General features: G+C 40.1%; 1 protein-coding gene across 4 annotated transcripts in view; it reads right to left on the reverse strand.

Moving 5' to 3' along the window:
• The window catches only part of myo1b (myosin IB), a 64,608-nt gene that overhangs the window by 39,902 nt on the left and 7,834 nt on the right, over nt 1-16,872 (reverse strand). For all 4 annotated transcript variants that reach the window (XM_067603173.1, XM_067603174.1, XM_067603176.1 and 1 more), the window contains exons 2-3: nt 15,116-15,262; nt 12,294-12,409 (exon numbers count right to left, since the gene is read on the reverse strand). In XM_067603173.1, coding sequence (XP_067459274.1) covers nt 12,294-12,409; nt 15,116-15,241 — 242 coding nt within the window. In that variant the 5' untranslated portion in view covers nt 15,242-15,262. The remainder of the gene's footprint in view (nt 1-12,293; nt 12,410-15,115; nt 15,263-16,872) is intronic.

Below are 16,872 nucleotides of genomic sequence, written 5' to 3' on the forward strand. Positions count from 1 at the left end.
GCCACAGACAATATGATGGAAACAGAAGAACAAAACTTCTTTTTATTGCCCGGCCATGTCAGATTTGAGAACTTCCTCTCTTAACCCTGTTCTCCTTGTCTTAGCCTTCCACTGTGGCAGTTGTGGTCACTTCTGGCTCTCAGATACCTTGCAACACAAAACACATCTTGACACTGAGGTATAGTGCTGCTGACATACAGACCAACTGCCATTCAGTTAGACAAATTGTACTGGACTTGGATCTCTCCTTACATTTGTGCTCCATATTGCAACAGAAAGGAGTCCACTGAGACTCCCTTGCCCTTTAATTCTAGGGGATGTTTTGACATCTTTCACATTGCTGACTGCAGTAATAGATTGTGGATATTCATTATTCTGCACTGGACCAAGCTCATCTCAACATCAAATTATACTTTATATATTTGCCTGATATCCAAATAAAATAAATCAACAGATTGTTTCCAATTTAAAGTGCAACACCAATAGCTGCTTTTTAACAGCATTAAAATTGATTTTAGGTGGATTTGTCCTTTACTATACAGCAGTTAACAGGTTTACAACTGTGACACCATAATGGAGTGGATGATCTATCTATGCAAGAGTGGATGATGTCTTTTTGACTCCAAACAATTGATTTCTTTCTTAAAATTAAAATTCCCCTAGCACATATACAGTCACGCACACAAAGCCTGCATAGAAATAAACTGTTATGCCTAATTTAGCACAAGATCACTTGGCATGTCCTCAAAGAAGCAATGGCCTCAGGGCCACCATGTGACCCACTGAGCCCATTCACACAACAGGCAGAGTCATTGTGGGTCTGACCGACAGTGTAATGTTGGTCCCTCATCAGCACCACACTGGTGGGTAACACCTTCTCCTGCTCCACACCAGGAAATGAGGAGGCCACAGACTGAGAGGTTTAGAGGAAAGGAATATAGTTGTTGAGGGGTTCCTAATAAACAGTTGAGTTCACGCTGATTGATCACAGTTGAACAGTAAGAAAGAAACACGGCTGGTTCATTCATGAAAAATCATAAATACTGGGTTGATTCAACACATGCCAGCCAGTTGAATGCAACTGATTTTAAGGGTTACTCTGCATCAGCTCTTCATGCAAAAGCAAATGAAAATACTGACCGCAGCGTTTTGGAAAGGAGATGCGGGCTGCCTCGCCTTAAACAAAGAACACCTCAAACAAAAACACGTCCATCAAATAAAACGTTAACCTTCAGTGGAAAAGAGCAGGAGCTCACTGATCAATCACACTGTATGTTTGCTTTGCATAAATTCATCAATGCAGCATGTCACGATGCCAGGAAAAAAAAAGAAAAAAAACTCAGCTCCTCATCTCCATCTTCATTTGGGCACTAGAACCAACTAATACTACCTTCAGCTGATAGAAAACAGCCAATGACTTGGATCCAAGAAAAATATGTCAAGATTGATGAGTATATGCAAGTTTATGGTTAAGCATTATATCTATAACTATGTCCTTACTGGCTTTGGGTATTATACTGTATACACAGCTTTATATTCTACTTTTTTTCTACTCATTGTTTCCTTCATCTTGACCATTTTCAGGTGCTTCTGTAAGTTACTTTGTCAAACTGCACAATGTAACAGAACATGCACGTTTTTCAAACTAAGAAATGTATATATTGGTAATTTAATCCAGATTTAGCCTTTTTTTATATATACATACACAAATTTCTCAAACCCCATTCCCATACATAAAACTAACTTGGCAGTGAACATTAGCTGATGCAGGCTTAACCTTGACACGATGGCTGTCAAATCAGATTTCCATTAGCATGTACAGTTTCTCTGTGTACTGCCAATCTTACTCTTAGTGCTCTTAGTACAGCCCTATGTGAGGTCTGGAAGAGATAAATGTTTTTACACACAGCCAAATTTCCACAGCCAACTGAGTCCTCAATCCACACAAATCACTTCAAAATCGGGTTTGACAGCTTGTTTGATTTCATGTGACCAATCACGTGCTGCCCCACCATGACTTAGCAGCGGCTGTACAGTATAAACATCAGTTCCTACATTGGATCTGTTCCTCTACAGTTTTGCTGTAGAGCTCAGAAGGGTCCTGATAGAGTTCTCATGTCAGTACACCAAAATATGGATGCATGCATTAAAATGTAAAGAAAACACCTTTGAAGCCCAAAAAGATGCTTCGGTGGCAGTTAAACCCAACATAACATAAGAGAAGACTTGGTCGAAACCTAGTATATAGCTGGACCATATATGAAACGCATAAGACATGGATATCACCAGCATTTTTAAGATGTTTGTTTTTATGTAAGTTTAAGTTTATTTATTTGCATAGCACTTTCCATACAGTAGTTGTAACTCAAGGTATTGTACTCATAAGGAAAACATTAAAAAAAAAATACATTGCACCAGATTTTGGCTGTAGATTATATGGTGTAGAAGGGTTGAGTTAAGATTTAGGCTATTTGTTTAAATGTTATATATATTTTTTTACTTATCCACAACCTGAAAGGTGTAAATGACCCCAATACAGTATGTTTCATGTGTGTAAAGTTTGCATTCGTAAATGTATTTGTTACATTGTTTTTATTTTATCTATCATGAACATGGAAGTGCTTTATTTTTAAAATACACTAGACGCATGTGACATGTGGTGACAGACTTTGGGCGTGTGTAGGGCTGGACCGCTGTTGTACTGTAATGCAATAGAAGTATAATGTCATTGTCTTGTTACCCAGAATCTGCAAAGAATGAATGGCTGAGCATGGGCCTCTTGATGATTGCCAATAAAAAAAATAATAAAAACATGTTACCATTCCTGTAAAATTAGCCTAGAATGCCTATCCGAGGCATACCTAAAGTAAATTGAAAACTGTTCTTGAACCATTAGGAGTACATGCATGGTTTTGGTCTCTTTTCAAAGTTAACACGCTGAAGTTTTTTCCCCTAACAGTAAGAATCATTGTTACTTCTACTGGCGTTGAGTAATAGGAGTTTGAGCACACTGAAGTAGAGGGTTTTTATTTCTGCCTGAATTTTTTTTTGCAAACAGATGCCTGCAGATGACCTATAGCTGTGACTTAATAGCTGGAAAACACAATGGGACCACAGCATGGAGCCTTACCTAGTCCAAGTTCAAATTTAATAAACTATACCACAGAAAATGAATGTTTTTCTAAGGATGTATCTAGGCGTTTTCCAAAAAAAGTCCATTTGGAGACTCCAAAGGATCCGTGCTTCAAAGTAACTGAAGCATACTATAAGCAAATTATACATATTATAGTGCTTTTTCCCCACTTCTTGAAACTAAACTTTGTGCATACAAGAGAGTCAAAACAAGTGCTATGGTGAAAAAGCAGTTTATATAAAAGGCAACACACAGCAAACTATTTAAAATTTACATCATTTCCTGTTGTGGCTTTATAGAAACCATTAAAGCTGCGCATGGTCATTTTCAGAATTTCATTGGTTATACGAAGTGCAAGTCATCAGCACAATCTGTTCCAAGTGGCTTGGTCTTTACACTAAAGCAGAGGGGCAGGCACTTCCTTTCAACGCCGATTCTTTTTGGCTATTGTGGGCTGCGGACAGGACATGGAAGCTCCTATTGGGTCAAGTGCGGTGTCGATCGAAAAGGTCAGAGTGCAGCCACCATTTTGATACCAAGATATCGCTAATGTTTACCTGCTAATTTGAGTTATGACGGAAAATACATGGAGGATAAGCACATCTGTCGGCTAATTTGAAATGATGCAACAGCGGTTTATGGATATTTATTGATGTAATAATGTGTTTTGAAGTATTTTACTGGACCTTTGCCAATGTAACAAGACCATTTTGAGTTTTATGGATCAGTGGTGTAATATGAGGCTTCATAGGGGAGTTGCCTGAATTTTGTAATTGTTTGTTTGATTATATCTGCTGCTGTGACTGTATCTTGAAATAGTTTGCATCAATGGAATCACAGGAATCTTAGCTTTCCAAAGATATGTCGCATGAGTACCCGCTTAAACATAGGAGTTGTGTACATGGCATAGTTTTGTATTTAACCGTTGAGGTTAAAGTCAAAGATATATGGTTCTATGGAGAAACTGATAGGAGTCTTATCAGTGTTCCTTTATTTTGTTATACTTCTCACATATTATTATGCAAGCTCTGTGCACAGATAAAAAGCCCAATAGTCATTGTTCTGACTATGAATAGGGAGAGTTTGCAATGGTTTTGGACAGTCACAGACAAAAGAAAATCTATAAAAATGAAATCTTATGCTCACAGAAGCAATAAATGACAGAGTAGGCAATGTTTAATCAGTCGTGTGTTGAACTATTGGCAGGTAGATGCATTATTTCTGAAAACAACAGAGGGACTTCATAACCTCGCTCTATTAATGATTGCCAACAGGTTTAGTAATTTTAGATACCAAACAGTTCACACAGTATGAAAAATTCAATACATACAAATGGCAATGAAGTAATTTCTTTTTATCTAATACTAACATACTCGAAGAAACATAATTAGGTTGGTCAGTGGCTTGTGTTGTCAATATGGGTACATTTTCAATTTAACAACGTGCTCTGCTGGGCATCTATAAGCTTTAGCGGAGAACAAAAGACCGGGATTGTGTATGTATAAGTGTGTATACAAGTGCTCTGTGTCGCTAATAGAGTAGGTGGGTGTGAAAGTTTTGCCTGTATGCACAAATGTAGGATTTGATTATAAATGGTTGCATTATCCAGTTTAATACATTTGCATTTTATTCTCAGGTTGTAGATGTAGGTGGAAAAAAGGAACACATGCACACACTTTCCCAATCATTTCTCTCTAGGCTCACCAAGCTCTCCATTACGCCAACACACATACTGGAGAGGACTCACTCTACCCACCTGAGTCAAAATGCCATTTCAGTAAGTGCCCACTTCAATCTACCTACAAACAGGTTCTGTGCTGCAATTTATGTAGGCATGCTCAAAAACAGTTTTATATGCTACAAAAACGTGGCATGTCACGTGTTATAAGCTTGTTACCAAATCACTGCAGCTGTGATGGATAAAAAAAAGGAAGGACGTGTACCATTTTATAGCCTGTCCATGGTTCCCATCTTTTGACAGTTTTTGTCTTTTTGACATCAAACTTTATGTTTATGATGTCAAGAAGCAATGACATCAAACTAGACTTCCTTGTAAGAAACATCCATATGTCTTATTAAAGATCTACTGTGCAATCGGTTTTCATACTGTTTACTGCCGAATCTGACACTTCGGGCTGCTGCAAAACAACCCAGTGTTCACTCACCTTATTTCAACTGGGGAACTCATTTATCCATGACAAATCTAGCTGTATTTTGGCAGTTTAAGCAGGATTTCAATGCAGATTTTTGAAGGAAAAACTAATACAAAGCAAGGGGCAAATGTATTTTGGGAGCACTGCCCAAATGCTATGTGTAGGTAATTTACAACTTCTACATATTGCCTTTTGATCAGTGTTCCAACCGACCATACTGGAAAGGCAAACACAGGTGCAATGCCATGATGCAGTAAATGGCTCCAAAGTCCATCCTACCCACAGATACAGCTGTGAATCACCATGGGTCTTTTATCTCAATCCAATATCGGAGATGTAAAACAACATTCAGTTTTACGCCTGATGACAACATTTGAAATGAATCCCAATACAAATGGGCAGTTGGGAGTTTTGTGCTGCTCTCGCACACTCGGCAGCAGTTTGACAGAAAGACACCCGTAGTGATACCAGGGCCAGAAATTTGACCCCAATCTGACAAATCCAAAGCACCACTACTTATTCATACATGACTGTACTTGCACTGGGAAATTAAGCTAAATACAGGACCACATATACTGTTACATGCAAAGGATTGAGAGGCACAAGACAATCATGATATTCATACACATTAGAGCTGCAACTAACCATTATTTTCATTATCGAGTAATCTGTCGATTACTTCCCCAATTAATTGTTTGGTCTTGACAGTTCCAGAAAATGGTCAATGTCAATCACCGTTTCACAAAGCTTAAGATGCAACCTAAAATGTTTTGTTTAGTCCTGACTAAAAAACACAACCCAAAAGATATTCAGTTTACTATCATAGAGGTCTAAAGATACCAGAAAATATTCACATTTAAGTAGATTGAACAAGAAGATTTGAGCATTTTTTCCCACTCAAAACGATCGATTATGAAAATAGATGCTGATTGATTTTAAACGACTAAAAGTTGCAGCTCTAAAACACGTTATGTAGGAAGAGATTGCATGGAGGGAATGCTTTTAGTGTCAGACAGGCAGTCTGTAAATGAGCTTACTCCCACATACAATCTCTGGACTTCTTCAATGCCCTGACATGGAGGGCAGATGCCTTTTTCTAGAAACTGCAGTTACAGCAATGACTACTTTGAATCTTTGTGTTCGTAACCAAGGATGTGTAATGACTAGAGTTTCTTCATATTGTGTTATTTATAGTTGGGCTATTGCTTACCATTTTAACTTCATACTTGACATTCTACATATATGTCAAACTTTACTGTAGTTAACTTCATACTTGACATTCTAGACATATGTCAAACTTAACTGTAGTTGTACAGCAAAGGTTAAATCAAACTATTTAGAGGCTACAATCCAAAATGACTGTGGCAACATCACAAGGCAAGAGGCATTGCTAGGAGACAACACAACCTAAATAAAAAAATAAAGGAGATAATATTTCTAGAGGTCTAACAAAGCAAATGTCACAGTCAAGCTGTCATAACCATGTATGCATGACAGCTGAAAGCCCTGACATACCCCTTGCATAGGGGGGCTTCTTTGCTCCATTAGCCAGTCGTGATGCCCCTCTGCAGCCAATGCTCTAGTGGCACTTGGTATTGAGCGCTGAGAGCATTGGTGGTCTCAATACCTCATTAAACATTGGGGAAATATGATCCTACTCTAGAGACATGGGGCTAGCCCCCGCCTCACACACTCCTCTCAATCTTTGTCTGGAGTGGGCAGCAAGCAACATACAAAAGATGACTCTAAGCCATCTGTAATGCTGCTGCGCATGGAGAAAGGCCGCTGATTAGTTCACCTCTAATGCTTTGCCTGTGTGTGGGGGGGAGGAAAACACCTGCCAGTTAATTATGGGGTGCCTCATCTGGGTGGAGAAAATTTTGCTAAATTGGACAGCAAAGGAAATGATGGATAGATCAGCGGTCCTCTATAAATAGAGATGGGTGTGGGCTGTGCAGGTCTCAAGAAAGCAGAATAAACTCTCTGGCTGGGTTTATATTCAGGGATTTTTGCATGTTAGTACAAATGGAAACAGTAAGAGACAATCAAATTTCTTTTAAAATTTCAATATCACAAAAATGTACCATATAGGTTGTGTGACCTATAGCTGGTACATTAGAACATTGTTAACTGATTCTAATTGATGTCTTTGTTTTGTTCCTCTTTTCTTGTGAGATAAACTCATTTGCTTCAACCCAGTTAATGAAAATGTAATATTGTACTTGACAATTGCATGTAAACATCTATCATCTGACTGTTTCTGAATTGACCGATACTTATGTCCCTGGCCTCACTGTTTATCTGCAATAACTCTAATTAAGATGGAACTTAACAGGCAATTAGTCTACTACCAACTGAAGAGATTGGAGACCAGTTGCAGTTTTCCCTCCAGCATACGTGCGCATGCTCACACAAAACACACACAAACACACACCCCTATTTGCCTTAGGGGTAAAGGAGCAGGTGTGAAATACATGAGCACCTGCACGCACTCTGTTACTTACTTGTGCTCATATAAATGGACAAGCACTGCCAGACATACACAAGGTATTTAAGACATCCATGGAGACACAGACACACACACACGCTTACCCAATTATAATGCCACAGCACTAATCAAAAGCAACACATCTTACAAAACTAATCCTGCTCAGGCACCTTTTCCTGGCTTTTAAAAATGAAAACAAGTCCCCCTCCACTCAAAAATGTGTTTTTCTTCTTGTTACCTCAGTTGAATGTTTGGGCTTCACTGTGCAGAATGATGTACTGTATCTGCTGAAAGAGAGAAATTTCTAGGTGTCTCTTAAATCTCAGTTTAAGGCGTGTATCTATAGGTATGATTTGTGACATCACAACTAGTTTGGAGCCAATCGTAGTCCAGTATGCAACGCACGCAAATGTAATATGGAGACTTGATTTTTTTTTTTATCTAGCAGTTAAAACTTTTGAAATGGAAAAAATATTCATAAATTCTGGAGAAGAAGAATGAGGGAGAAGGAGTAGATGTGAATTTTAATCAAGGTATTTGAACTTTTTAGGGGGGGAAAATAAAACATCAGACAATGTATTATTCCAAGAAGATAATTGTTCATATGTCTTAAAACATGTCTGGAGGTGATCCTTAAGCTGCATTACCATCCAGGATGCTTAGACAATCCCACGCCACCGAGTTAAACAGTGAGCAAACTGTCACAGCAGACACAGCTATGTGTGAACATGAGCAGGAGGACAGAGAGGACCAGTGATTGTTTTTTAGTGAGAACGAGCTAGACGCATCAGCTGACATTTTGTCACTGTGCGCAGCTCTTTACAGTGGCAATAACTACATAAGCACATTGTTCTGCCAGGATGTCACAGGAAAGAGATTTGTGACATTATGACACGGCGCGCCCCGTGACACGTTTGTATACAAATCCTTAAATGTCCGATTCGGTGCTGCCGAGCGACACGGCGGTGTTGTTTACACTGCGTGTCTGGATGTATGGGGGGGTTTAAGGGTTTAGCAGTTATCTGCTGCTTGTTATTTGTTCTCTAAAAGTATCTCTGCAGTGTCAGTAAAGTGAGAAATTCACACAAACCGGTAGCTTTCCAATACATATGTTAGGGGGTAATTTTTTTTTTCCCTCTTGTATATGTTCAATAAAAGCTTTCAAGAGCCTTCTCTTAGGCTGGGTGCCAATTCAAATAAATGTTCATCTCTAAAAACAATCCTGCAACAAAATGTTCTTTTCAATATTAATTATGCCCATCAAATATTTCACCAAATTTCTTGCAGTAGCATAAAACATAACCATCAATGCAAATGCTTTTAAAAGTACTTGAGCGTATCCTTTCCATTAATCATACAACGCCAGTTTACTTCAAGAAGAAGACAGTAGTTAAAATACGGTCAAACCTGAGAGGGTGCACGGTTTTCCAGACAAGCAAGTCAAAAGGAGCTTTATATGCATGCCCCCGGCATCTTGAGAGGGCAACGGAAACACCCCTGCAACCTGTTCTGAGCTGCTGGTTTTATACTGCTGAAGTGTCTAATGAGGATCAAAGACAGGAAGAGGAAGATTCGTAGGACCCCCCGTTATCTTAATTAAAGCCCAACACTGATCCCCTTTAGCGCTGGCTGGTCACTCTGGTAATAATGCCCGGTCAGTCAGCTGAGGCTCAGCCATGCAAAAAAAAAAAAAAACAGGGTAAATGGAAAACAGCAACCTTTGTCTGGTTTTGGAGTCATTACACAGAATTGGGAGTCATTTTTTTGATTTAAAAATATTAACTGGACACTAGATTCTTCAGTGTTTCAAACATTAAGTAGTAATGATTTCTATGTGCTTTAGAATTGGCATAACACTGTGGTGAGGACTAAATTAATGCTAAAACTAAATCAGATCATTTCAGTATGCCATGCTACCCCCCTTAACCAGAGTTTGATGAGGAGATCAGCATCAATTTCTTCAGTGTTTTCAATGCTGAGGTACCTTTGTCATGTGTGTTTAACTCAAGCTTACCGCAGAAGCAGGGGGAAACGCCTACGTATGGGATGTATTTCCCCTTTTGACATAAGCTAGCCATTTCCTCCGGTAGTTATTGTAGTAAATAACATGTCAGACGACTACCTGCTCTGAACAGGAAGTGGATTTCTAAAAATAATGCTGAGGCTTGTGTTTGGCATCACTTACACAGTTATGGGGTGAGCAATAAATAAATAAATAAAGTCAATTAAAATGTTGTAAGTAAATAAGTAATAAAGTATATGGTATAATGTAAGAAGCACCGATGCTGGAAGGACAGGTAGCATGACCCGAGATAGCCTTCTTTTTGTTTGCGCATCAGTTAAACATGAGATTGCATTGAGAACAAATGTGCTGATACATTTGGCTGGACTGAGGGTTTAACATTACTTGGGGTAGATCAATGCAAAGCCACAAAGCTTGGTCCAGATGGCCTGACCGGAGGATTAAGATCAATTTATGTAGCATGTTGAAACAATCTGCCTTTGACTGGCATTTTAGGTCTTCTACAAGAGCCCGTCCTATTAAACAGGGTTTAATCTTCTTTACTTAAAGACTAATAGCAAGGTGATGTTTAATGTGTTTAGAGGATGTAGGTTTCAGTCGACTGATGAAATTTCTGTCTGCCAATACGACCGAGTCATCTATCTCTAGATATGCAGAAATGGGAGATGGCTTTGAGCTGAGCTTGTACAGACGAGGATGTTTCTAGGAGGCTCTTTCACCTTATTGCTCCTAGTTATCTCTGAACCAGGTCAAAGCTAAAATATCTATAATAAATAATAAATAATTAATCAGCCACTCTGATTTACCATGACTCATTTAATCTGGCTCTGTGGTTTCACACAAAAATCAGTTGAAACGGCTCAGACATCCAAACCAGAGAAGTAAATTGCAAATAACACAAAAACTATTTTCCTGAATCAGCATGTATTTTAAGACTTTGACTTTCCTAGACATATGACAGCACGCATTATATTCTTAAATCATTTCTTTTTTAAAAAAAGGGCTTTAAGTTAGTAGCTTCGGGAGATCAGAGCAGTGTTTCTGCATGTTTTAGCTCATACAAACCTTTCGTACTTTACAGCACCGTCTTTTTAAAGCAGCCACTCGTTTCAGTTCATGTCAGTATGGTATGAAAATGATCTTGCAAAGCCTTTGACAAATGGTCAGGTATTTAGCCTTTAGCCTTGGGTATCTAAATGGTCTTGTGGTAATCAGAGCAGGGACCATTTATGAAAATACTTGTCCGCTGCAAAACAGGTTTTTTTTTTTAGATGCACCAGTGTTTACCAGCTTTATATAACACTAGCGGCGTTGATGTTTATGTTAGAGTCCAAGTTTATTTATGAGGCCTGTAAATTCCCTGAGTCCAAATTCATAATCCTTACAGAGGTCTGCGATACAGTATCCAACTATGTAAAATGAGGCATTTTGGCATCACTGTTATTATAATAATGGTTCAAGAGTACTCAAAATAAGAATTCAATGGAAAAACATTAAAGAAAAGACTTGACAGTCCACCTTCTATATTCACTTCTGTGCAACATCTCGCTTTAAGGTATTAATCGCAGAGCTGGCCTGTGAGCTGTGTTTGATAGAGCACCGCTTTAAGCCAACAAAAGCGCATAGCGAGGACCTGAATTGTTATTTTAAATGGGAATCTGTTGTGGACAATTAAAGTCCCCATAACTCAACAGGTAAACTAGGACAACCTCCTAAAAACGCTGCACAAAGTCGATGACCATGAGAAAAAGTCCTTGTAAACACCAGTAGTCCGAGCTACTATACAAAAGAAAAGAGTGAAGAGACAGCCACGGGGAAAACAAAAGGGAGGAAAAAAAAGGGGCAAAACAGCCTGAAACTGTGTCATGTCAGTTCTCGATGGCTGGCTGTAAAGTGAAGCCAAGACGCTTGCTTTTGTCTGCAGGGAGTATGTCTGTTCTGGGACAAGGGCACTCTCGCTCTTTCAGTTCGTCTCTCTGAGGGTTTTTAGCCGCAGCCTAGAGACACAGCAGGCTAATTGACGAGTGTTGGGCTTTGTTTTATCTTGGCAGCCTCACAGCAATGCTGACTTAATGTTGCCAATGGACAGATGGCGTGCCACGGTGCTGAATGGCCAGCAGCAGCAGCAGCACCACCAGACTGACTCTCCATACAAGAGCTAGTGTCCCTCTGATCTCAATCCCGCCCACCCCTCCCCATTAGTCACTGGGTCCAAATTGATAATCCTTGCAGAGGTTTTGCAACACACCGTATCTTCAACAGACAGATGACAGTTCCTGCTCAACACATTCTGACTCACAAAGCCTTGAAAAAAAACTTTTTTTGAAGTGCCTTTGTCACTTGTTCACTGATACAGCCACACAAAAAAAAAAAATTCACAAGAAAGAATAAAAATTTAAAACCTCACTGTGAAAGTGCTCGAGCCTTTAAGCTACACATAAAAACTGAGTGGTTTTGGGAAAGACCTGGAGGGGGTGGGAGGGCGGGTAGACTCACATGTGTGGACTAAGTTCATAGAAGTTCCTGTTGCGATAATCCTCCACTTTCTCTGGCGTGTAGATGGGCAGGGACCTGTAGGGGTTCATGGAGATCACCACACTGCCAATGTATGTCTGGAGGGTGAAGAAAAACATGAACAGTTAGTTGGACACCACGTGGCGTTTCTCAGCTTCACAACAACACTGCTGTCAACAACTTTTCCAGCCCTCTATCCATTTGGGGTGCTAATTGTTGAGTAGTGATAGGAGGAATTCTGTTTGTGTCAGCTTTTCCCTGCTTGGTATTCCTAATACATCGTTGAGGCATGCAATGCCTGAAGTGAAACTGGAGATATGTTTTAAAAAAAAAAAGAAAAGTTGATTAGATTTAGATGTTAGATTTTGTTAGCTGGGCAGTAAAAACAGACTGCAAAGAGGTCAAGGTGCCGAAGGAGGGTTTCAGTAAATATATGTGCACAAGTATTCATGCTAATGCCTGATAGGCTTAGATATTGGTATTTGTTGTCAACCAAAAGAAACTTAAAGCCTAAAGATAAAATGAAAATGTTTGAAAAGAATCAATTTAGGTTAAGGGCTTCCCATAGAAAAAAAAAATTAATTACACAGTTATTAAAATGCAGGAGATAAAGCATGTCAACAGTGGATTTATCATCAAAAATCTGTTAACACATAAAAGCACCGCTTTATATGTTTTTACATTTTCTCACAGAAGAACACCTTTATATAACACTCACATTGGTAGCGCTCAACAGCTAGCACTTGTCAGATATTTTTGAAAGCAGACATAACCAACCATCATCTTCATCATCATCATCATCATCCTCCTACGCTCAAAACAGAGCCTGGATAGCACTTTCAAACATCAACCTGAAACATTTTTCTTTGCTCTCCATGGTAATGGCTGTTGCATAACCCACTCTGACGAGAGTGGAGCATGGCCTTCCCTGTGGCAACCACAGCCACAACTTCCCACAGCCTCTCGTTCGATAGCGCACTGGAGGCAGGATGAGCCCTTTTGAAGTGCAGGAGGATGGGTACAAAGGGAAAGAGTGTGTACAATCTAAGCAGCGTAACGTGTTAATGAGGGTTTCACTTGACCAAAAGCAAGAAAGCACAAAAAAAAAAAAACATTAAAAATTAATGTCCAGAAATCTATGTGCAAGACGGCATGGATATGATTAAGTTTAAAAAAAAAAGTGAACATTTGGGACTCGGTGTGAAAAGGCCTTTGGGGTCTAGGGTATTGGTTAATTAAAAACGGGTGGAGCTGAAACCTAAGCAATTATGTACGAAACATATGTCGGTGTCTTGATCTCTTCATCTGTCACGCCATTTAAAAAAAAAAAAAAAAGACTTTGATGCTCACTGTGAAACTTCAGGACATCTATTGGTTATGCCTTTAGAGGAAATCCTTATGTTAAAGTGAGACGTACTGCTTTAGTTTTGGTGCGAAGGAAAAGAGGAGTTGCCGGTTGAAACGGAGAGAGCTTCAGGAGTTAAATGAACTTTTGAGAAACGCTGAAATTTTCCATCGACTCTTCTCGCTCAGAAAAAAAAGGCAGAGAGCTTCAGACATGAGACGCAGGGCAACACTTAACAGGGTAATTTTCGTTCTCTTTGATTTTTCCACAGTGTTATTGGATACATGATGCACTGTCCCTCTGGAAAACAAAGTCATGTTTCTTCTGCTGTGAGCTGTCATATGATAGTTTGGGGGTGGGGTGAGGGGGTGGGTGGGGGGGTTGGGGCCATTTGTAAAGAATGATGGCACATGGGGGAAAAATACATTCACATGCAAGGATTGCACACCACAGATTTATTGGATAAGTATAGGCTTCTGAGCTTTTCCTGGTCATCACTCTTAAAGTGCAGCTTATGCCACCAAAATGCCTCCATTATAGACTTAGTACCATGTTATTTACCTTTCCATGAAAATGCTATTTTATTTTTTACTTTCACTTCATATGCAGTCAGCACTAAACTAAAAAGGTAACATCTGAAATGTAAAAACTAAAGATTTTAAACCAGTGTAATGAAAACATAAGCAGATTTTCTTTTTTTCTTTAAATAATCTTAAAAAAAAAACAACTGTGCATGTTTAACCTCTTCCACAACATTTAGGTCAGCACCGCAGGAAATAAAAAAGCTCTGAGCTTATAGTTTAGGACAGAAAATTGAGGGCATCAGAAATGTGAAAACACCATTCCCAATCCTCAGCAGGATGTGGGCTGCATCTCCAGAAAATATCTAGTGCGCTGCTATGGCAATCGTCTCTATGCGAGATGACATCATCCCTTGGGCGAGGAGCCCTGTGCGCCAACAGCAATCAGGGCAGAGCTGTAATCATTGTGGCTGATGTCTGGGGTAGCCAACCTGCAGAGCAGAGAAAATCCTGGAGTGCCAGAGCATAAAGCCCATAACGAATTGTCTGATGCAGGGATGATAGTTCAACAACTCCCTTCTTCTAGCGATGAACAGCCAGCCAGCGAGCCGGTCCCTCCTTATCCCCCGAGCAGTGGATTTCATGCCTCATTTAAATGTATCATCTACATTCCTCTGTGATGTGATTTATTGATTGGCTGGTTACTGTGGTCTCTGTATCTGTGCTACTTTTATTGCCAGGACTAAAATGAGCGAGTGAATGGTGGAACAATAGAGTTATGAGAAGCATGTTTCCTTAGGGAAGCTTTCTATTTCAGTGTTTGGAGTTAGGGATGAGCAAAAAAAGGGATCAGAACAATACAACACTTCTTTTACATGGATGGAAGTTCAGTTACAACAATGCAATTATTATTTGAATGTAAATTGGTGGAGACTTACGTAGATCTCATTGTGGTCAAAGCGGTTCCTCAGGTTCTCCAGGAACGAGTCTTCAGACAGGGGCTCTAGGAGGACCATGTCCCCGACCCCAATCATATTGTCTAGAAGTGACGTCTTCACCTCCATTTTGGCTGCCGGTGTCCCCCCCTGCACAGAAAAAAAACAACAGAGGAAGGAAGAGATACATCAATCATGCTGTGCATTAAAAAAAGCGAGAGACGATTGCTAGGTCAGGTTCAAGAAAAGGTATCACTCAGTTACACCTAAGACGCCTTTATTCTGTTTGTTGGCCATTATTTGCGAGGTCTCCGGCAAAGTTTTAAGAGACATTCTCTGATCGGTAAATAAACAGTCCTAAAATTAGCTAATGCAAATAAACTCTGGGGTGGACATGTTTGTACAGCAGTGGTTTGACTCCAGGGGAGGAGCAGGGCCTTTCGATTGGCTGTTCAGTCTTGTTCTCCTCTGGCATGTGAGAATGTCCCATAGGTAATTACATAAGAGGAGAAGTCAGCCCCTGACCTCAGTTGGAATCTGCTCCCACTTCTGGGTGTTTTGTACATCAAAGAAATAGCCCCCCCCAAATTCATCACTTTTTTTTTTCCCCCCCCACCCATCTTTGCTTGTTGCAGCAATATAATATTTGGGGCCGGTAAAGGATCTGGGGCTGGAGTGCACCTAGACAAAAACACTGCTGGGGGTGGCAGTTTTCAGTCCAGCGTTGCGTCCCGTTGCCTTTGGGACAGTAATCCCAACGCTATAGGGTTGAAGATAAAAGAGGGGCCTAGGATACATTCAGGGCCTGGATACAGGGCTTTGCTGTACCAAAAACCTAATGTCTGCTGTTGTGACAGACTGTCCACACCGGGCCAATAGATGAGGCCATGTAGTCGACCATTGTTCACCGCTCTCGTAGTACAGATGACTCTTTTTGCATAACCAGTAACCGCCGCTGATGGGCACTGAATGAAAATATGTCAAGGCTACACATTTATGATGCGCTCTGATGTTTTAGACATGTGTTTCGATGAATAAAGCAGTGATGCGAGTGGAAATTAGAGAAAGCCCTAAAATTGGCCGACATCTGACACTTTTCAAAACTTCTCTGCATATTAATCTAACAACCGGATCAGAGGGGTTTTATGTGATCTGAAACAAAACGCAGACAGCTACAACTGGGCGACTTAAAGCTCCCGCAGAAAACCCTCGCTTTGTTTCAAAGGAATAACTCTCTATCAGCTGTCAAACTTACTTTTAGCAGTAACTTAGAAACAGCGTGAGTTCCTGGAAATGGAAAATGGATTCCCTGGGTAGACTTCCACTTCACTTTTCCCCTGGCTTCTGTTCCCCTGCAGGGCACAATGTTATTGGCCCATAAAGAAGTTGCCAGGCTCTTAGTAGGAGGCAAGACTCTAAGACTCTAAAACCACTCACTGTCACACTGAGCACGAAAACAAAACTTTTAAAAGTTGGGCCAAGACAGACAGGGGGAAGAATGCACCAAAATGATTGATGTTTTTTTTTGCAATTAAGACATTTTAAATGGCGAGGATGCTGCAAAGATGCTTGATATGGACTCAGATATATACCAAACACAGGGGGGGAGAAATATTTGCTTGCTTGTCAACGTGCAGTCCAGCAGAGTATATGACTTTGTGCCCACCAAAACACTGAATTGTGCCAGTACTGGGTATGATGGCACTGTGCCAACACATTCCTTGTGAAGGCTCGTGTCTACCAGCTGCTCTGGTTGTTTT

Source organism: Thunnus thynnus, chromosome 11 (genome assembly GCF_963924715.1).
Source record: "Thunnus thynnus chromosome 11, fThuThy2.1, whole genome shotgun sequence".
NCBI classification, from domain to species: Eukaryota; Metazoa; Chordata; class Actinopteri; order Scombriformes; family Scombridae; genus Thunnus; species Thunnus thynnus.